This window comes from Centruroides sculpturatus, unplaced genomic scaffold (assembly GCF_000671375.1).
Source record: "Centruroides sculpturatus isolate CEXI.00-Female unplaced genomic scaffold, Cexi_2.0 scaffold1378, whole genome shotgun sequence".
NCBI lineage: Eukaryota > Metazoa > Arthropoda > Arachnida > Scorpiones > Buthidae > Centruroides > Centruroides sculpturatus.
The window spans coordinates 41,519-65,262 of NW_019385597.1; the positions used below are offsets into that span (position 1 = coordinate 41,519).

Below are 23,744 nucleotides of genomic sequence, written 5' to 3' on the forward strand. Positions count from 1 at the left end.
CCATCAAAGCAACTTTGAAATTTTTATTACTATCGTTAGCAACACGATCGATGATAAACAACCTTCGAATGTATTTAATAAATGATCGCATGCAGTTAAGACACTTAAGACGAAATGTAGAGCACGTTAATTTGAAAGATGCATTAGCGTGAATTATCGTTAATCGAATTTATGACTTGGAAGAATTTAAATAGAACAGTTATGCAAGAAATACGTGAAAACAGATGATAATTTAAGACATTAAGACAAGAATATAATCTACTTATATTAGAATAGACTAAATAGATGTATTTTAATGCCATCTATGCAAATTAAGAACTTAAAAGCCCATTACTTTGTTATATATTGTAAAAATGAAATTTTCATTTATTTATTGAATGCAACGAGATTTAGTTACCTATTGCAGAATATTTTTCAGAAATAAGCATGAGTCTATGAAAAATATTACATTATTTAATTGTTAAACTATATATAAACAAAGGGACAGTTCACTTCGCCTGCTTGTTCCCAATATACAGATAACCCCCGTATAACACAGCACTTCTATAGCACGGATTCACTCTGACACGGTTCGAGAAATGGGTAAAACCCTCGTACAACATGAAATGTAATAAATTTTTACACACTTAAGTACTAATAGTTCACGAAAATTATTATTTTCGTGAACTATTAGTACTTCAGTGTGTAAATTTTCTTTTCTCGTCTCCATACACATGGTCCTTCGCGAAAATTGTTTCAATTTTGCCAGATCTCGACGCTTCTGCTTCTGGTGTTGCCAGATGTTTTTCCCTTATTCCATAAGTGCTTAGCACCATATAAGGAAATTTATAAAGATCTTTTAACTAGAAGCAAGCAATCTAAAATTACATACACTTTTTGCAAAAGGTAAAGCATGAATCTGAAAATAATGCAGAAAAATGCTCAGAGGATAACGATAACTTGCCAAAAATAAAACGCTCTCGGTTAATAGTGCTTTTAGTGATGACAAAGAAAACATTGTTTAATTTATATTAATATGTATCACTTAAGAAAATTTTAATAAAGATATTTATCTTAATTATGAAAATATAGTAGCATGTTTTTTAATTTTTGGAACCTAATCCTCCTTTTCGTACTAGTTCTTTGATTCGCATAACACGGCAATTTTTCGGAACGTAACTACCGTGTTATACGGGGGTTACCTGTAAATTATTGGTAATAAAAATTTCGTGACGACTCGACCCATGGCCTGGGCCCACTTTCTTCCCACTTCCCGCGGGGTGGCTGGCCCAATCCTCTCGCTTCTTTCCCTCTGATAATAAGTTTAATATTTAAATTTATTTTTAATTAAATAAATCATCGAAACTGCCTACCTATAGCCAAATTAATTTATATCTAATCATTAAAGTAGCCTTATTACAGCCGATAAATAATCTGGCAGTTCCTTTCGTACATGTTTATGTCTTCGTAATTCCTTAACGTTCTCATTCGTGAAGAGAAATGACAAAACTTGGTCCAAGATGATCCATGAAATATGCTTCGAGTAACGACGGTTATAACTGGACTGCAATTTTCAACAATTACAGACCTATAATAAATTAAACCATTTGGGTCCCCCTGTCTACTGTCCTTCCTTAATTCAATTTTAACGTTTTACAAGAACGGAGTTAGATACATGACCAACACTACTCTAATAGAGCCCACAGGTCGGAAAGAGTAAAAAATAAAAAAATAAATAAAAAAACTACCGGAGTTCGGTGGTTTTATCCGCTCGACTACTGGAGGGCACTTATTAGAACTGCTATATGCTACCTGTCTCAGTAATGAAATAGAGCATCTATTTCGCGCTATAAAATTATCGCAGTAATTAATTTAATATAATATATATTTTTTTAAATTGTATTTTTGTAAAAATTATATTTAGTTTATTATTTTGTTAAATTTTTGCCAGTAGATGATGCTATCTGTAAATCAGCATATCGAATATAGGTAGAAATTAATTGATTTACAAAAATCCAATCGATATTTTGGGATTGGATGTACGACATTATTTAAGCTAGGTTTATGTACATGTAACTACCGAGTTTCGTAGCAATTGGTGGAACTGCCTAGGACTGTACAGCGAACAAACAAACATCCTCATTTATACATATAGATTAATCAAATAATTAATATTTTTCATAAAATTTAAATAAATTAGTATTACAGAAAAATTTTTAAATAATCTTTCCTTGCCACCCGGCTGTCTCCATTGCAATCGAACCATGGGAATTGTACTGGTTCTGGATTCTCCCATGGGCCTGGGTAAAAACTAGAATCTGTATTGATTACAAGATGGTTTTTACATTTTGCAAGTTAAAAAGAAAACAAGCAATTATTTATTGTGACATGGTCACAATGCCGGGCTGAAATTTTTAATCCTAATTTTCATTTAAATTGTAGTCCAATTAATTCCATTTGTTACTTCTAATCAGATTTTTCTCCATTACTATTACAGGCTTTATGATGATTATTATGATATTACTATTATAGACAGCCACAATTTAATGATCTTGGGCAATTATAGAACCGATCGATGATTAACTAATTAGTAAAGGGATGAGACTACTCATAAACATATCAGACTACACTAAGGTATGTTTACGAATATAAATTTTAATGTTCGATTAAAATATTTTAATGAATAAAATTATGAAAAATGTTAAAATTAATAGCACAAAATTTATCCGATAAACTGAGGAATTTTTTAAATATTACTCATTAAAATATTTTACACGAAAATTCAAATCGATATTTCCTAATGGGAATTCCTAGCCTTGGTCGAGCACGTGCTTAGTGATCTAATTGCATTGTTCATAGATCGATTTCATAATTGCTCAAAATCGTATGAATTAAGTTGCGGATGAGCGCATCAGAAAATCTCTAAAGGTAATAAAAAAAAATTTTAGTAGTAAAAAATGATATTAATTTTTAATTTCTAATTATGTTTTTAATTTGTTGAACGATAATTTCCTGAAAATGGCCTATAAGAATAGGCTGAAAGAGTTTGGATATTAAAGTACAGTAAGCTCAGCAAGTGTTCTGGTGTTTAATTTAATTTAATTGTAGGTAAACCGCTGAGGAAGTGAGGATAGAAATTACTTTTCTTTTATACTGTATATGAAATTAAGGCAATATTAATAATATTTAATTTCATAAATGTTCGTAATTAATAAAATATTTTACTTGACCATTAATTTTATTGAAGAAATTACGTATGAGTAATTTTTTAAATTCGTATCGCGAATCGAACCGAAACCGGAACAAAAACCTGAACTAACCTACGCAATTTTCACCGAATTAAAAATAAAACCCAAATCGGTGAGAGAAGAATCCATTGGAAACCAAGAACCATGGATGTGGAAAACGGTTCGAACCGGTTACTTTAAAACAATTTGCCGCATTTTTACGCTGGTGATGTTAGTATGAAATTTTAAAGTGTGGAAACATGGTGTAAGTTTTGAAATTGGCCCAAGTCGGTGTTAATTATACAGCAGTACGAAGCCGCATTATAGCTACAAAATGCACACTTTAAGGCCCACCAGCGGCCAGGCGGTTCCGTTCCCTGAACACTGGTAGTCAGGCTGGTCACGTGGAGTTTTCCGGGTTTTCTCCACTCTGTAACGCCCGAATATGGGCTAGTTACCCTTAAAAAAACTTTCAGAAGTTATCCCCGTAGGCAGATCGCCCAAGTGTTGCGTTGCCGTAATTTAACAAAATAAACAAGCACACTTTATGATAAACTGCCTTCCCTATCTGTACTGTCTATTACATAGAAAATTATTTTTTCTTAATATCATAACTAGGAGGTAGGCTCGATGGGGCCGAGTCCCTCAACAGTTGAAAAAATATACAAACATCTATAAAAAATTATGTTTTTTTTCTAATGAATAGCACTTCTCTTCGCTAAGGAAATCATGAATGAAATAAAAAAGAAAAATACAAATACATTAAAATACAGTAGAGCGTCGATTTTCCGAATCAATTGGGGACTGGGGTTGTCCGGATAACTGATTTACGTACGAAAAAATAGTTTAACGTATCCGATTTCGAAATTTTTATCCGTTGCGTGTCGCTTCGCGTTGAATTTTCGTTGATGTTAAGCCTAACAAAGACTATTGTATCGTTAAAAATTATTTTTTTATTTTGTACAAACAAAATAAACATATTGAAAAATATAAAAACAATAAAAAATTATACTTCAGAAGTTAATTTAGTATCAAAAACGTAAAATATTTGAGTAGCCCAGGACATAGCCAAAGATTGAAGCGCCACAGCACTGGCGAAAATTTAAATTTGCCGACTAGAATTATTTCGGATAATTGACTTTCGGAAAATCGACGCTCTACTGTATTACAATAGAAACAATCATCTTTTATATTCTCCAAGCAGACCCGTGGAGAGACAGCAAGGTCCTCTCTGCCCTTCCTTAACCACATTTACTCATCTGCTTCTCCCTAACGATCCAACTGAATCCAACCCTCAAATCTCTTTTTTGGGTAAAGTTTTTCTATATTCCTTCCTCCACACTCCATAGTAACACATCCTCGCAAACAAACGAGAAAATTTACTTTAATAAACGGGCTGTCGGGCCTCTTATAAAGAGTAGGCCCCGCTGCTACAACAACGTATGCCCCCTCCCGTCGAGGTTGCCTGTAAAATTGCTTCAGTACTTCTTGCAGCACAAGTAATCGTAGAAAAATTTCTAGTCTGAAGTATATTCGATTATCTTTGCGTATATAAATATTAAATCTGAAGTGTTAGATAATGTACTATTGAGATGAAGTTTCGAAAAATTTACAGAACGATATTATTTGTTAATCACTAAAATTTTCAAATTTAACAAATAAAATTGTAATTAGTATACATGTGTCATTCTCGTGTTAAGTTTACAAATAAGAGCAATTTTATGTTTTCTTAATAAATACTGTGTTAAGTTAGACTTTTAATTTCTTTAATGTTTTGCCAGAATCTCTATTAACAATAATATGATTTCATTAAATTTGTGTTTTATCTGATTAATGTCTTTATTTTCACATTTAGATTTCATACATATGGTAACCGAATTCCGAATTGAACCTCTACCTATTGAACCAGATACCGGTTTTTCAGATTAGATAACGTAAACCAGAAAATTCTTGAGGCTCATGTCCTGGTTATATATAATTTTATTATAGAAACTGACTTTTTTCTGTTCTTGTACATTCTATATGGAAGGAATAACAATTTTACTGTTTATTTCCTTCTTTCGCCATCATTTCAATATATACAAATATATCGATTGTGTGACATATGCTGGACAATACAAACAGTGAAAAATAAAAATTTTCAACTATAATCAGATATTGTATGAATAAATTTACAATTGTTCAATGGATAACGAGAATCTCCATAAGATATTAGGTTGTTACTTTCCCCTTATAATTCGAATATGTCATATTTTTGGACAAGATTTTGTTACATTAAAGCCAAATTTTACGGAATATAAAGTATATAAAATCTACAAGAACGTAATTTTTATTTCTTACGTAATATTTATAATTAATGTGTTACGTGCCATTGTTGACCATCCCAACAACGAATATCTTTATTGCGTTGTTTCTACCTTTCCGGGGAACAAGTCAAATTTATTTCATGGCTTTATTCTTTCGCTCGTAGTAGGTTTCTTTATAGAATTTCTGCTGTCTAATTTCAAGAAGAACGTTAATCTATTAAACAAGATATGCCTTTTTATAGAAAAAACAAACAACGATATAAACGATTCAGAATTCTCATTTACTTGCAGAAAACAGAAGAAAGCTGTCTTCATTTCTATAATAATTTATTTATCTTCAGTTATATTGTGTACATTTTTCGTAACATATATGAGACTTCTGAAGGTTAGATCATGGAACTACGTGGATACAATATGTCTTTTACAAATCAGCTTTCTATGCTTACACGGCTTCGGAGTTTTAATATTCGAACCATTATTTTTTAATACTGTGTCCAACTTAATTTCGAGAAATATTAAAACATTTCAAGATCATCTTCGAACAATCGGAGTCGTGGACTTGAGAATGTTGAAATATCTCCAAGAGAAACAAAGAAATATCTACAGATTAATGAAGTTATTCAACCAATCTGTTGATGTTCCCGCTTTGGTTTTTTTCATTATTATTTTAATAAACGAAACAATGATCATCTGTGTAATATTATTTACTGAGGTTCCTACTTATTTCCTCCTAATTTTATACGCAATTGGAGTTTTAAATTTTCTTTCCTGCATATCATATATGGCAATTGAAATTCCGTTAACAGTAGAGGTATGTTTCTTTCTTTAATCAAATATTATTGATTCACTTATAAGAATTAACATGAATAAGCACGTTGAATGGATAATTTTTTTATTTAGATTCGTAAAATATATGGCTTACTATACTCCACTTATTTGGAATCGATCGATTTTCAACATGAACAATTGGTAAGGAAGGTTTTCTCGTCAAGTTATATTTTTGCATTTTGAAATCTAAATTTATGTTTTATTTCAAGATACACCACATGATTCTGTTAGACCGGAACGGCGGTAGAGAAATAACTTGTATGGGTTTCTTTACTTTCGATAGGCAATTCATCATGACCGTAAGTAAAATCCTTATCATAATAACGTATACTTTTATTATTTGTAGGGATGTTATATTAAATGTCTATCTACTAATCACTTTAATTCTTATAGGTTGATTTTTCTAACAGCAAACAGTTCTGGTTAAATGAATGATTTTATTGTGATATATTTAGAACATTTACAACAAATGTATTTCGGGCTAATGCAATTTTTTAGCCCCTCTTCAGTGATATGAGAGAATATATCACTGAAGAGGGGCTAAAAAATTACGTTAGCCCGAAATACATTTGTTGTAAATGTTCTAAATATACCATAATAAAATCATTCGTCATTTAACCACAACTGTTTGCTGTTAGAAAAATCAACCTATAAGGTTAAAGTAATTAGTCGATACAAAATATTGTATAATGTTGAAAAAATATGTCACGTAACTAAATTACATTTTTGTTATATATTTCAGTTGGCATCTTTTATAGTAACGCAGATTCTAGTTTTAATTCAGATAAGTTTCCTGTACAGATCTACATAATAATTTTGTAATTAACCGTTTGACTTAAAACTTAATTTGAAACCACATGGAGTCTTTTGGAAATCTTACAACATATATAGTGTATGTGGATTTTTTACAGGGTGATCATTGCTGAGACTTGCAAACCCTATTGAGCCGATGTGGTATAGACATTGAAGTGCCGAAACTGATATATCAATCTCACTCCATATGTATGGTATACGGGGGCAGTCTTAGCATGATATATTAGTGATCATTCAATAATATCCCAGGGGTTGGCATTTTTCCACCAGTTGAAATATATGAGACTGGCCATTCGAGAATATTCTAGAATTTTCATCTCGGTTTGACACAAGACCTTTATAAAACCAGGTCAAAGCTTGTATGTCCGTGTTTATTCGTGTTTTTACACCGGTATAATTTTATTCACTTGAGAAAATTTGAATTGTAACTGTACTACAATTTTGCATATTTACGCAGAAATCTAGTTCGACACGTCCAGTAATCTTACACAAGTCGATACTCGGGTATTACCGGAACCTTTGCCAAGAGGTAGAAGTATAATTCCCATTAAATTTAGTGGAAATCCACCAACTCAGCACTCATTACCGAAGAAGGTAAAGTTCGGATGTTTTTATCAGTAGTATTGTGTATTGCAGCGTCATAATTGATTTTACGCTTCAACTAAAGGAAATATTTTAAATTAGTTACATCGATAACCTTTAAAAATATGTGTTACGTGTACCACACACGAGAAATACCGTGCGAAAATAAGACAATATTCATTAGGACAATTATTTTACAGAAAAACAAACGTGACGTAAACTTTCAGCTTCAACTTGATCTATTACTTTGATGATAATCATGTTTAACATGATCAAACAAATGGCCGCGCTGTCAATGCAGTTTTTTCTGAATTGTGTTTTCACTGGTTCGGGAATTCTACATTTTCTGGCATACAAGAAACATTTAGAAAAATTTCCGGAATTGGATTACACGTGTCAGAAACTCCGGCTGATATTCAAGTGAATGATTGATAATATCGTTTAATTTGCTATATTAATTAAACTAAACGTAAAGAATAGTTTACCTTGCATTTTTTAAAGAAAAATACTTAAACGGAAATCTTTTACATTACTTAACTTACAATTTATTTATTACTCGTATATTTCTTCGTTGAAAGTGCGAATTAACTCTTTTCTTATTATGTCTTTGCATCAACTTTGTGCTGAAAAATCGAGGGGTGGAAAGAAACAGGGATGTCATATGTCATATCTCGTAAAGGGTCGGTCTTAATGAAGATGTTATACGTTATTAGAATTTAAAATTATTTACGATACTCATCACTGCCCTCAAAATTGAGACATTTGCCATAATAATTAAAAATATTAAAAGATTTTTATAACAAAATCTCGCAACATATAATAAATAAGATTATGTATAATAANAATATTTGAGAAATTTATCCATTTTATGTATTCCTGAACAATAAAACATATTACATTAAAATTTCAGAAAAATCAGAGCGAGCACTTAAATCTAATTTTCAGGATTTCTTAAGTTTTAGATGATAGAATCCAAATAAAAAATATGGAAAACATGAATATAAAGTGACTAGAAATTGTTGTTAGAAATGTTGTTACTGTTAATTTTTTATATTTTAGATGTTGGAAAACTTAATTGGCGAAAGAAATATGTGATTAGATATATTTCTTCCACCAATATATACGAGCCATTGATTTTGAAAGTAGGGCAAGTCTATTTTGTGAAAAAAAATAGTTAAAGCTAATTCTTATTAGAAATTAACATAAAATTTGTTTTTTTTTATCAGCCGGAAAAGTTACTCAACTCGTTGCTAGATATTTTCATGAATGAAACGAAGATTTCAACAATAAATTTGTATTGAACAATAATTGATGTTCTCTTGTTATTTACTTCGTACGTATTTTTAAGCTGTAATTTGAAAAAAATTGTAGACCTATAAATTCCCACTGTCGTCTGTCCGTCTGTCTTTTCTTAAACACGAGAACGGAGTTAGATGAAATCCGAGACAGATACGGAAATCGTAGGGACAGAAGCCCTAATTAACTATATATAAACTTTCAATGAAAACCGGAAGCCACGTTATTTCAATTCAAATCTTTTCCCCCGAAAGCAGTTAATAGATGACAGGCCTGACTCTACTGCTAAAGGAAGAGTATGATGTACAGTACAGTACAGAGATAAGATACTATTAATTTGAGGTGAAAAGCATGTATTTTAAATGTGATTAAACATTGCAGCCCGGCATTGTGACGATGCCATAATAAAATAATTTCTCGTTACAAATAAATAACGATGATGAATGCTTTTGAACACTCCAGTCTATGACAGTTTATCGTTACATCAATACTTGTAATTTAATGCTTACTACATATACTTGTTGATTTTTTCATTTGTCTCTAAAACAAGGAATGTTCCTTGTTATCGAGGCCAAGTTAGCAACTTAGTTAGCCTCACCTTTCGGGAGCGCTGATTAGACGTTAAATCATACTATGAAGCTTGTTCCATCTGTATGATGCCCTTTTTTATAGCTTGTGTCTCTTTTCTATAGTCTGAGTGTGCCGCTGCCCGTTATTTCTCGAAGAATGTTACTTAATTACTATAAAATTACTTTACTTACCAAAAATTCCTTTCTAATTATGTAAACACCCATTGCGATTGAATTTAATATCAAAATTTATTTTTGATAGTTTAATACGGTTCAATATAAAATAAAGCCTTCATTTTCTGCAGAATTCTTTCAACATTAAGGCGTTAAATTTGTATATACCACAAGCGAACACTCTCATTCAAACACAAATATTCATTACCTCAAAACCCGATTAACCATTTCTAAATATTAAATCAAAATCGTTATATATTTTCATCAGAAAAAGAACTACAAAATGTCACTAAATGAATGTTTACACTCAGAAAAGTGCGACATTTCGCTTTTATTTTCCCAACCGTTATATATAACGGAGGAAAAGTATGGAAAGTGGCCAAAAAATTATGTCCCCAATATTTTCACATTTTTGGACTCGGGAAACCTTGAATTTTTTTATAGAATGCCCTTAATTTTTTTCTAAATAGTCTTCAACAATGCGCTGTTTCGGTTATAAAATTATATAGTAACATATTTACAGATACGATAAAGGAATTTCATAATCAATCAAATAGATGTTTTAATTCTTCGTAAGTATTGAGATAAATTTTTGCATAAATTATATCTTGAACAAATTAACGACGTGACTATTTTATATAAGTAGTTCTAAAGAACGAAACCTTATCTAAAGATTAAAATATCCTGTTTAGACATAGTTTCGTTTTTTTATCATCAGAATATATAATGTACCCATTATTTGAATTTCCTATTCAGAACTTGATGGTAAAGAAACTTACTTACTTAAATTAACAATAGAAAATTATATAAATTAAGCTTAAAACGAGGGCCAAACGATAAAAATAGAGCGAGGTCGAACGAAAATAATCGAGAAAAATTCATTATTATTAGCTTTAGATAAAGACAAAATTATCTATTTGCAGTTTATCACTATTGATAAATCACACAATATAAGCCACCTACTGGAAACAAATCATTAGTCAACATGGCTTGGTTACACATCATACTTCTGCTGGTGTCGACAGTAACCTTGGCAGTGGGACAGAGATGCACGGTTAGAAGGTGTAAACTTCCAAACTGTAGCTGTTTCAACACGAAAACACCGGGAAACTTAACCAAAAACGAAATCCCCCAATTCGTTATGCTGAGTTTCGACGATGCCGTTACCATCATGAATTTCAATAATACTTACAAAAAGCTCTTCATGGGTAATTATAAAAATAAGCGTAGCGGTTGCAATATTGCCGCCACATTCTTCGTTACTCACGAATATGCCGATTATCAGCTCTGTCACGAACTCCATCGTTACGGTAGCGAAATGGCTGTGCATTCCATTAGGTGAGTAATTTACCTTAAATATTTTATAAGTATCGTTATTAAAATACTGTGTAATGACTGCTTGCTTACGTTTTGAATACAATAGTCACGAAGCCAGCACAGAAATGTGGAAAACTGCGGATTATGACAGATGGGAGGACGAAATGGTCGGAATGAGGGATATTCTGTCGAAATTTGCTTTGATCGATTCCGGTAAAATAAAAGGACACAGAGCGCCCTTCTTGCAAACAGCGGGAGACGTCACTTTCGAAATGTTAAATAGGGAGGGTTTCGACTACGATTCGACAATGCCGACGTTGAATTACGCGGGTAATGACGAGTGCAAAGGAGAAGACGGCGAGAGCGAAGGGCCCATGTGGCCCTACACGTTGAATTTCGGTTACGAAGACCAAGACTGCCAGATTGAGCCGTGTCCCGAAAAGAAATACCCTGGTCTATGGGAGGTGCCGTTGGTAAGTTACACTTCTGTTAAAAACACGAATTTCAAATGCTCCATGGCAGATGCTTGTACTCCGTATCCGACAACGGAAGGCGATACGTTCGAATTCTTTAAAAAAAACTTTGACAGACATTATCATTGCAATAGAGCTCCTTTCCCTGTATTTCTACACGAAGCTTGGTTGCAGAACAAAGAGCGGCACAAGGGTTATCTCAAGTTTGTTCGATGGCTATTGGAGAATGACGATATTTACATAGTAACGATACAAACGGTTCTGGAATATATGAAAAATCCCGTTAAGCTAAAGGATTATCGACAGGCCAATTGTGTTACGGCATCGTCTCTACCCCCATCAAAATGTTCCGGGCCACGTAATTGCGAATATAAAAATTTAGAACAGTTTTATGGTGGCACCAGATACATGAAATCCTGTATAAGTTGTCCTTCAACCTACCCTTGGATAAAAAAATCCTTTTGGGAATGAAAATATATAAACATTTCAGCTGATGAATGTACGCGAAAAAAATGTTACCATTTAAATTTTATTAAAGTAACTAATTCAAGTAATAGCTCTTTTGGTGAAAATTTTATTTTAATCAATTCTAATGAAATTTTTAGAAGCAATTTTACTTTTGGATTCTTGAACATACCACTACTGGACAGCCTTTCAAAATGGGATTTTAGTTTTAAAAACATTTAGTTAATATTCAGATGAATCATGTAAAATTTAAGTATATATTGATATAAATTTGAAGCAAAAACTTACCAAACTAAAGTCTCATCTCGTGTTTTAATGGATATAGATGCATTTTCTTGTATCATTAACTTTCGTATGTTAAAATGACATCCCCAAGCAACTTTTAATCCCCACTTTGCTCGCATGCAATTCATGGGATCGTCGCGCTAACCACGTGATCCATTCACGTGGTTAGCGTAATAATTTCGAGTATATTAATTACTCGAAATTAAACCAAATAACTTTATATTGTTTAGTGGTATTATCACGAAATAACATTACACTATTGTAGATTTAACTGAAACATATATCTAAGAAAATTCTACTTAAGAAAAAATATTATTTTGGTAAGAAATTCAATCAACAGATGGCGCCATGTTCTCTATCTCGGTAACCAACGGCAGTCAAATCTCGATACAGCGCCAGTACATACTCAACGGACCTTCCTGATAACTTTTATACAAGTTTTCAATATCCATATTATTAAACGTAAATTTTGCGTTATAAAGGACACTGTTACCACCAAATCATGGGTATCCCACATACGAACGCGTATGGCTCATTACTGTTTATAATTTTTGTTTGAATTACCTCAGTTTAGCGCCGCACTCAATTTAGTGAGTTTCACAGGCAAAAAACGATGGCGCCGGATCGAGGTTTGACTAAATATCTTTAACTTTCTTGGAAAGATTTGTTATAATTCGATTTAATGTTCTGCTTAAATAAAACAAAAGAATAGTTTCCAACACATAGTTATTATATATACAGTATAGAATATATACTGTATATATACATATATTCATTTATTTATATTTTTATTTAAAAAAACAAAAACAAAAAAGGCTTTTTAGAAAAACAGCCGTCGTCATAATAAAAGTTTTCTAAAAAAGCTTCGAAATTTTTATCGCACAACGGTGCGTCACAAAAGGCTTTTCATTTTTTTTTATTATTTTATTTAAGTTATTTATATATATATGTCTGTGTATATAGAAAAAGGAAAAAGTAGCAGAAAACCCGTACGAAAATATCTCACGAGTAAAAAATATTTCCACAAAAGATTCTCTTTACAAAAAGGAAATATAAATCTTGTATAAGAACAAGAATCACCAACAACTTACACTTTTTTGTTATAAAGTTAATGCATGCACAAATATGGGGGAAGCCCTTCTACGGGGGCTCCACTCGAAAATTAAAACCACAGCAGAAGGTGGAGCCCTTCTACAGGGGGCTACAGAGGGCCTCTGGACAGAGAGACCACGCACAATATCATCAAATCTACGAACCGAATGAACGATATCGAAATGTTAAAAATGCCAAATCTCTCACACGTCCTATCCTATTAGTTGTTTCACATTGGGAAGGAAACGAGGGAGGATAGAAACCTGTAAACACGCACACACGAGTACACGAAACATCAAATTTTTTCTTATCAATTTTCAAAAGTATAAGTGAACTAGGAGGGTAAAATAAAAAAGTGGAGGTTGTTTTCTATCTGTTTCCTTTTTTTTTCAATATTCCCAGAGTGTAGCGGTGTTGGGATCAGTTCCTGTTGCCTTAAAGGAACCGTTTTTCTCGGCGTTGACGTAACAGCCATCGTAGGTTTTGATGCAGAGTTTCGACGGTTCTCTTAACTCTATATAAAATCCCTGGGGAGAATCGGAGTCCACAGAGATTCCATCGCCCGATACATTCCAGTATTTATTATTATTACCTGAAAAAAAAATGTAAATAATATTTGAAGATTAACCCACGTGTCATAAAAAAGGCGTTAAAAAATCAATTTTTCTGTTGACCGTACGAATTGCCATTAGATAACACCAATACTCAAACACAATAAGAAAACTGCCACTAAATGGCGCTAATCACAGTTATCCTTCGTCGTCAGACGGCGTTACGATTCAAGCCGCGCCATCTATTAAAACTTCGATTATTTTTTCCTAGCGCCATCTACTGGCAATTCCTACTTTTTTCACTTTTATAGAAAATAACATATATTTACATATATTTTTCAATATGATAGAAAATTAAATCAGTCTTAATTAATGAAAATTGAGGAAAGATATCAAGTCCGACAACTCGTGCCAATTATACTGTTAAAAATTTTTACACACATCCTGGTGTGTAAATTTTAACAGCATAATTGAGGATGATTATATAAAAGAATACAGAATAAAGACCATTAACTTAAAGGAATACATAAAAGTTGAATTACGTACCTCTGAAGAAGCATATCCCCTTTTCGTCCTTTTCCACGTGGATGGTTTCGTAAGATGCTTTATTGCATTCGAGTTTGGGAGTGCTAGCAGTTTTATAACCCACGTATCCCTGTTCGCATTTCAATACTAAAGTCGGCCTGTTGATCAGATAGAAGAAAAATCGTTCTGTCTCGTCGACTTTGTCGCTATTGGCGAAAAGATGGCCGCTTTTCTTCGCAGCTACATATTTTCCATTGTTGGCGATAAATGCCACACTTCCTTCCGGTTGCCATACCAACGAGAAAAGGCTGTTGGAAGTTCTGAAACAATACGGAAATCGTGAATATACGTAGAAAATTGCAATTAATAAAAAAATTTCCAATCTTCTGCCGAATTTAAGATGATTACATTCAGTATAAACAAAAATGAATAAATTTAAATGTTTCTCTTATTCGAGTGACAATCAGATTACATTGCGAATCGTCAGCACTGGATTTATTATTCAATTTGTTTAAAGTGGCTTATGAAAATCATATTGTTTGAGTAATTCATTTTTACTTCAATTATGGAAATGAAACTTAACATACCTTACTAAAAGAATATGTATCACTTGTTATTCCCTCTATCTAAATAATAATAAACACACTTCAAAATTGATTAATCAATAGCACGATCGATGCCAATTTTAATTAATCAATACTGTAATAGTTAAAATGGATGAATTATAATTATCGTGAATCAACATAGAATTTCTCACGCTATAAACAGAAAAACAGAGTTTTGTATTAAATTTTCGTAATTTTTACTAATAGCTGGGATAAATAATAAAATGAAACGTGTGTTTAACGATTAATTAGTTCAGGTTCATTTGTTCATATGAACAATTTTAAAAACAATATTTACTTAGTTTTTGAAAATAACCATTTAAAGCAGCTGAATAATATTTTAAAAATATATCATAGAAGAGGAATCTATAAAAAGCCAGAATACATTCATAAAACTTATCAAAACGAATAATGATTTTATGATGTAAATAAGAACAATCCCAGAGCTATCACGTGGCCATCTTTTCTCCGACGTCAGCTTTGACTGACTCACCTCGGATCGATACAAACTAATGTCAACGACCTTACCCTTTGTCGGCCTTGGCTTGAATTCCAGCACTGCTCTCTAATGTCCAATACTTGTCCTGCATGGTTCGGATGTACCAACGCTTGGTGTACTTATCAAATTCCAACTGGAAAGTCTCGTGATCCGATATTTCATCTTGATTTGCTGTCACGTCAATCCCTAAAAGCATAAGACGGTAATCTTTTAAAATATGGGGGATGGAAAACGAAGAAAAAAAGAAACATTTTATTTTATTTATTTTTTAATTTTGAGAATTTATGGTCTGTGAATTCTGTGAATCTCTTTTGTTATTCGACTTTAGTCGATTTGCATGATCGTCCAAGCTTGGTTTCCCTCAAAATGTGAATTTTGTGAAAGTCCAGCAACCTCGACCGCTCCTTTACTATCGACCCCCCCTTTATTCCGCTTCCTAGTTACACCTGATCAATGCCAAGGTTGAGTTAGAGGGATAAGGCGGGCATTCACCTTCTTAACGACTATGTCAAGCGAAACGATGGACACTCCAAAATTTTTCCGGTAGTTTAAACTTTTATAACTATTTAGAAAAAAAATCTATAATGTTGTGGGGATTTTATTATATGTGAAAAAACCATTCTCAACTATATTTATATTGCGACATATTTTTGCTACTACTAAATATATATATAAAAAAAATAACTTCACGCATGGTTGACTCGGTTAAAACGTTTCACAAAACGCTTTCAATAGTATAACAAACATCATTTGCATCCTGCATTGCCAATAATTGACCCAGAAAAAACAAGATTTTTCAAAAAGTCATAGGGGTTAATGATGTATAGCTGGAAGATTTGTAACTAAGTATCGCATGGTACAGAAGTTATTCAACTTTTCTAAATCACGAATCCCTACTGCCATCAATATTGTTTGTGGACGGGCTAACTTCTTTTAATCAGGCACCGTTAATAATACGATCGAGAAAGAAACAATAGCCCCTTCCTGCGATGTCTTTAGTTAAATAAGAAAACAAGGCCGTTCGACGACCTTTCAATCGAGATAAGAGAAGATCCTTCTTTAGATTTTTAATTATACTTTGTACGTTTCTGTAAGTTCAAAATCACAGCAAGCATAACGATGGGGGGATTCAAAAATGCTGGAACAAGATGGCATAAAAAATAGCACGAGTTTCACGCTTTAAAAGGCATGAAAACGGTAACTCTATCTTATCATTATGGTCGATTTTTTCGTGTAAGTTCAATAAAACAATTTAGGGAAGACTCGTTCTCGAAGAACGAACACCAATAACGGCTCTTACGCAATCTAAACATCATAAAATTTGCATAATAGATAAGCACGCTTAGCGTGATGTGGTACGGATGTGCATGTGAACCTATTTACGAGGGTGGAGAGAGGAAATTTACAAAAATGCTCGTTTACACCGATACAAACCGGCAAATGATCGATTCTATCCAGATAAATGGCATTTACGTTTCGAAAACAACCATCAACATGTCCATATCGTCGTCCTCGCCTACCCCGCCAGCGCAATGTAACCTTCCTGTCTGTTGCCATGACAACATCGACATGATCCAATCGACGCCAACGAAATACGGGATATGTGTACTGTATTATTGATAGCCTTCGATATAGTACCGAACGTCCTGTTATTTATGCGATAGGAAAGATAAGAAATGACCCAACAGAAGGGGAGGGAACGTTTAAAAGAAAAAAAAAAAACTTAAGAAAACGGAGGACGAAAAGGGAAGCGGTCATTACAGTCACTACTCGACCGTGTCACATGACCAAGAAACAAGTTCAGCCGGAAGCAGAGTGACAATCTCACAGGAGGGCCGAATCCAGATGTCTTTCTGCCACATACACGATTAATAAAAAAGAGAAAATTTAAATACGCGAGATTAAAATATTCACGTACGTTGAAAGCTTTAAAATCTTTTAAAAGTAGAATTTAAGTTACGCAGCTGCATATAGCAAAACATAGGAAATAACAGTTATACTAACTCATCCAGGTGTATCTCCGCATGCCATACACAAAGATGGCTTTAAAAGCAGACAGACAGATCAATACAGAACATTCTTTCCTCTTCCTTACTCCGAAGGTCAATGTTTCAAAATGCCGCACAGGATACTACTAGGCAAACATGCGGAGGAATTTATTTTCATATAATGCCAATGGGTATAATGGCCATATAAACCTTGGTATTTTTTTTTCTCTCGTAAATATCTGTTTTAACAGATGTATATAGTAATAACGGTTTTTCCCCACTAAAACTTTACTAAAGATATGATAAATAAACTTTAGGAAACGACAAATAGGTCAAATCCACCCTTATAATAACAAAAAATGGCATGTTATAGACATAAAAACAGTTTTACTCACCTTGTTTGACCGAAACGTACTTTCCATTAAATGCCACAAAAGCAGCTTGAGGAATAGAATCTTCCAAGGTGAACAGTTCGTCTTTGGTAACAGTTTGGGATCGAGTACGTAGAATGGCCTTACTCCCTATGGGTGATAAATAACGAGCCTGATTATCTCTCAGAGCCAGATAACCTGAATGGAATTCCAGCGTGTAAAGACAATCGGGTAAGCAGCTGTCCACTAGTTTACCATCATTTTGAACGTAACGATTGGTGCACGTATGAATGGCATATTTGCCATCTTGGAATTCTAAAGTGAACAGGGTATCTTCTCCCCATGGGGTGTTGGCATCCACTTGGATCTCTTCCAAAGTAGTAGAGATCCGAGCATAACGTCGTCTACCGACTGATCTTATGTTCACCTGTGGTCTTGCTGCTAAGTGGACGGTCCACAATTCGGCGGGTCCTGGAGCTTTGGCAGTGCATACGAGCTTGTCGGTACTGGCACCCAAATAATAGCCGCGTATAGCATTGCGTAGCGCCCAACGGCCAGATCCATCCTCGGCTATAGTGACGAAAAACTTTACTCCCCCTTCCTTAACCTCCGAATCGCAAGTAACGTTACCGAACTGATCCACAGCCAAATATTTGTCTAAGTGACTCTTCAAACAGATGCCATCGTCATCGCCATACGCCTCAAGGCTCCATAACTGTTTCTTCTTCAGTGCCGTGCCGTTGGCATTTACCTTACATCCGAATGTTTCCGCTGTTAGATACTTAAATTGGGCATTGAGCAAACCTACGTGCCATTGCTGTCCTCCATCAAGTCCTACACCGTTGACTCCATTCATGTGATTGCTTGACATCTTTCCTAGAAAGATAGCGAAATAAAATGTGGATCTACTAAATTACAAACTTTAATACTACACTAGACCTGACTAAATGGCAAATTCTACAAGGGCATATTTCCTCTTACTCAGCAAAAAATCCAGTTTATGATGCCACACGATAGTAAGGGGTTCGATAATTGGAAAAACCCTTGTAATGTCACGTACGGAGAAAAGTAGCCCAAGAGAAAAAAATCAACAGAACTGACCAGTCAAACATTTAAAAAAATATATGTTTAAAACATGGTCATCGACCGCCGAGGAAGTGGGTGTTTCTTAACAGTGCAAAGATCAGGGGAACAATTTTCCTGTCTAAACCCGCTATCCTCCCCCACATAACTTCTTAGATAACAATAGAAGGTCTTTTGTCTGCTCCGTCTTATTTTACTATTTTAAAAAGGGGAAACATCAATCAAGAGCGTATAGAATCTTCAGATGTGAAGGCCAGATAGCTGTTATTATTTTCGCATAGACATGCTGGGTAATTATTTCATTAAGAGTACATTACCAGAGTTTCTATTGATAATATGTAAAATAAATTATTTCGGTTGGTTTTGCTTGATTTCTCATCCGTGCCTTTCTTAGAATCCTCTTAAATAAGTTTAAATGCCGACTAGAAAGGAGAAAGTGATGTGCTAAATATAAATTGGTCTGCAAAGATACTAAACATAAAGGTCTTGGGGGTCAGAAGTACGTTCTAATTCGAGCAAAGTACTCTTAAAAACTACAGCATAATCTAAAAAATTCAATATGTCCTTATTTTAATTAAAAAAATAATCTGTCCAACATTAAGAAGTTCTCATAATTACTCTTTTAATATTTATTCATTGACGATGCTAATTTATATTTATTGTAGAGTTATGGAATTTTCATTAATTGGATTTCTTCTATTGGATATTCTCTATCGTCATTAAAGACCATTTCGTTTCTTGAGAAATTATCATCATCTAGAATAAAACTAAGCTCACCAGCATTAATTTCATCAATCTATACCATATTTTACAGAATTTTCTGGGATTAAATCGATTGCGGTTTGTCGAAAATTAAAATCTGTCTATTATCTAATCTAACCAGGATTTTTCTAAATCAAATCTACTTCAGAACGTACACAACTGCAGTAATCCGGAATCGAATCCGTTTCATTTCTTGTAGAGAGCTAAATCTTTCTAGAATCGAATCCATTTCGGTTGATAACAGCTGAGGTTGTTAAGTACTAATCTATAGCAGCATCTATCGTAATACAAACGACTAGTTTTAACTGCAAACCCATTTAGGTTTAATTGTTTCTCGCACTGTAATAATTTTAATTAAAACAATTGCTGTAAAATTAAATAAATCTAATAAAATCCCTAAGTCGAATAAACAGGCACGAAAATCAGATTTAAACATTTTATTAAATTTATTTTTTAATAACTGAGGTGTATAATTAGAAAAGTCGGAATCTAATAATGGACTAGGAGCAATAAAAAGTGAATATTAATATTAAAATTCGTGCTTATATTCGCGGCAAAGGAGTTCTATGTCCGAGAATATCGATCGCTTCTCCACATCATCTATCCACAGAGAGAACAAAGGAGAAGCTGGATATAGATTCGTTTCTACATTTCTTTGATACATAAGACTTAAACGGTCATACACTAACACTATAATTAATACTAAAATAGCATTTAAAAACGACTCACCTCGACCTTCCAACTTGCTAAACAGCCTCCACTGCACCAAATAACAAACACTGGACTGCAGAAACTGGTGTCTTCTATAGCCTTAGAGCATCGACCAATGGGGACGGAGTTGACTGTTATTAAATGACCAATAGCGTAAGGGATAGCATTGGCAGACAGCAGGACGGATTGAAGTTGACTCATGTATTGTTGACACTTGACATAGATGGGGAATTTTGGGGTCCCTCACCTCCGTTTCTTACAAGATTATTATTTTTTTGTTTAAGTTATCTGCTACTGTTAGATTCAATCTTGATTTTTTTTATAACGTGGGTATTATAGTATTTACAACTTAGAAATAATACATTTTTTTATGCTAAATAATTTAAATTTATCTACATTACGATAATTCACAATAAAACAATACTTTTCTTCTTTGTTATTTAATTAGAAAACCATAATAAAATTATTAAATCTTCAAAATCTTTTTTAAACAATTTATTAAAAATTAAATGCTCTTATAATTTAATTATAATTACGTTATTAATTTAAAAACTTGAAACTCTAAATGTTTCAAGTTTTGTCATGAACTATCCTATATCAAAACTTGAAACTCTAAATGTCATTACAAATTAAAATTCTAACTTTTTGCTTTTCTTTTAAGCTAAACTTTGTAAAGATACAAACATTTACTCAAATTTATGACATCAATTTATAGATTATTTATATTACTATATACTTTTTACTTATCAATAATGAATCTAGTGCAGAAAAAAGTTTCTGTAACAAGTTTAAATATCTCTTACATGAACTTGGGTCACAGATTCTTGAAAACAAAAGACAATTTATTAATTGCAGTTTGATAAACTTTTGATTTGCTAACTGATAAAATGTATTGTGTATTTTCTTCCTCGCTACTAGCTATTAATTTAATAACCATTTTTTCCCCCCTATTTTAAATCATAATTTAAAAATATAATTAAAAATTTTAGTAAGACCTATTGATAAACTATTAACTTATAAAAATCAATTTTTGGAATTTTTTAAAAATTTAAGTAATTTTAGGTATATACATGACACACTACTCTAATCTGGGTCATACTATCACACAATGAATCACTATGCAAATTCATTGAAGTCAGAAATGTGACCGGCTCAAACGTCAACACGCTCTTGCATAAAATGAGATGCAAAAGTCATCCGGCAGATGAACAACAACAATGCCACTACTGACTACGAAACAATAAACGGCATTTTACCTTACGCTAATGTGGAATGATGTTAAATGCAGCAATTAAGTGTCTTCAAAGTGATTATAATCTGTGAAAGGTCAAACAATAATGCTATTTCGTCACTTTTTACCTAGATTTTTTTGTTATTGCTTAAGAGAGATGTCACAAATAACTATATTTTGAAATAAATCTTACTTATAATAATTACATTTGATAGCAATAAATAAATAATACTGTTGTTTTTTTAAATTAAATAATCTGTAGTCTTATAGAAAATATTCTTACACATTATTATATTTAAATGCAAAGTCTGTATTCAAAACAAATATACCAACATTTATATTTAGAAATTAAACAGTTTATTTGCTTTGCCACATTTCCACATGATTAACTGATAATTACAGATGCTTATCACAAACACACAAGCATTCAATGCCGTTTAACTTTGTAAATCTACAGATGCAGCATATCCTCTTACTGCACATCGTATGTACATATACAAATTCAAAAATTGACATTAGTTAGATATTTATATATATTTATGACTAGGAAGAATAATTATCATGTTAAAAAAAACATGGTAATATTGCAGGCACATATGTAAAAAGCATTTGCTTCTCCTGAAGAATTCTCTTCTGCCTTTATTGTTGGAGCCTTTGTGTATGTATAAGATATTTACAATCAATATAAATATGATTAAGACATAATAATTTAATAAATTAACATTTATATCATGTAAAAAATTTAATATTTAGCAAAGCACAAATATATCACATAGGTCTTTTTCCATTTATAATGTGAAACAATGTTTAAAGTATCCAATTTGAACAAATTTAGGAAGTAGATGAATATTGCAGAGAAAATCTTGCACTGTTGTATACCGAGTAATGATATTGATGTACGAGAACAATTTTTATGTGTATGCTAAAATAAATTATGAAAAATTTATCAAATTCATGCAAAAATCCAGCAGCTCATGCAATATCTTTTATTAAAACAAGCATTTTATTTAATATAAGAAGCATAAAAAATGCCACTATAACAAAATTTCACTGAATTATGATGCTCTTTTTTTCCCATAGAGTTTAATGGCATATCAAACTGTCAGGTTTGATTTTCTATAAAATGTTTCAAAAATTAGACAACCTGTTCTTCTAAATGACCTGTTCTAATTTATACAAAACACATGCAAAATCAAAATATTTATATTCTATATACATAAATGTGGCAGGACTACTTGCATATGTTTAAGTAATAAGGCATGCTTTTCTACTAATTAGTTGCGCCGAGTTAAATAAAAATGCAATTCTGTATTATAAAATGACTAAGAATTATTTTATAAACATGCTTCTGAAAATTAATGTGGAAAAGAATTGTTTCCACAATTCTTTCCAATCAAATTATTGCAAAAAAATTATTTTCACATACAAAGTGACAAATATTTTTTTCATTTATCAATCTTAAATAGTATTTGATGATAATTTACATTTTTTTTTCTTTAATTTAACATTGTTAGATTTGTTAGTATTACTTAATATAATATAGTACCATTTTTACAAAATGTTGATTTTTCAAACACGTTTTTTGTTGCAGTTACTGGACTATTGCTAACCGTAAGATATCCTGGAGGAGGAGGAGCAGACGAGTTTTTCAAAAAAGTTTTATTTCGGATAGGAGATGATTCGGACTCTTTCGTCGTAGAAATATTCACAGTCTTGGTTTGCGTAGATGTAGTAGTTGCAGCCACAGTTAATACTACTTCCAATTCCTGAAAATTTTTCAGTCTTTGTATATCTTTATCTTTTCTTAACACAGTATTTGGCAACTTTCTTATCCTAGATACCTGAAAGACATAAATATAATTATTAGAATAGCTTTAAACATTACTTTTGAATTATTGTTGTATTTTTTGCTGTCAGTTTTCGGGGACACGTTTTGTCCATCTATAATGAAAATGACATTTATACTGGAAACAAGACACATTGTCGCTAGTTAATTATTTCAATCAAACAAT

General features: G+C 32.4%; 4 protein-coding genes across 4 annotated transcripts in view; 2 read left to right on the top strand and 2 right to left on the bottom strand.

Moving 5' to 3' along the window:
• The first annotated feature begins 5,579 nt into the window (after positions 1 to 5,579).
• LOC111640442 lies at positions 5,580 to 7,747 on the top strand. Its single transcript, XM_023386446.1, has 4 exons — positions 5,580 to 6,323; positions 6,413 to 6,481; positions 6,550 to 6,639; positions 7,611 to 7,747. Exons 1-4 carry the CDS (start codon positions 5,883 to 5,885, stop codon positions 7,692 to 7,694), a joined length of 684 nt encoding a protein of 227 aa, XP_023242214.1. The 5' UTR covers positions 5,580 to 5,882; the 3' UTR covers positions 7,695 to 7,747.
• A 2,991-nt stretch (positions 7,748 to 10,738) lies between these two features.
• On the top strand, positions 10,739 to 12,120 carry LOC111640441. The gene is made up of 2 exons (XM_023386445.1): positions 10,739 to 11,112; positions 11,198 to 12,120. Exons 1-2 carry the CDS (start codon positions 10,760 to 10,762, stop codon positions 12,033 to 12,035), a joined length of 1,191 nt encoding a protein of 396 aa, XP_023242213.1. The 5' UTR covers positions 10,739 to 10,759; the 3' UTR covers positions 12,036 to 12,120.
• Positions 12,121 to 13,782: 1,662 nt separating this feature from the next.
• Positions 13,783 to 20,764, bottom strand: LOC111640440 (protein singed-like). Its single transcript, XM_023386444.1, has 5 exons — positions 20,520 to 20,764; positions 17,970 to 18,821; positions 15,616 to 15,772; positions 14,504 to 14,802; positions 13,783 to 13,998 (listed from the first exon to the last, which is right to left on the bottom strand). Exons 2-5 carry the CDS (start codon positions 18,814 to 18,816, stop codon positions 13,796 to 13,798), a joined length of 1,506 nt encoding a protein of 501 aa, XP_023242212.1. The 5' UTR covers positions 18,817 to 18,821; positions 20,520 to 20,764; the 3' UTR covers positions 13,783 to 13,795.
• Positions 20,765 to 22,801: 2,037 nt separating this feature from the next.
• Positions 22,802 to 23,744, bottom strand: part of LOC111640438 (ankyrin repeat domain-containing protein 40-like) — a 52,770-nt gene continuing 51,827 nt past the window's right edge. The window contains exon 10 of the mRNA XM_023386441.1: positions 22,802 to 23,573. Within this exon, the coding sequence (XP_023242209.1) occupies positions 23,262 to 23,573 (312 nt within the window). The 3' untranslated portion in view covers positions 22,802 to 23,261. The remainder of the gene's footprint in view (positions 23,574 to 23,744) is intronic.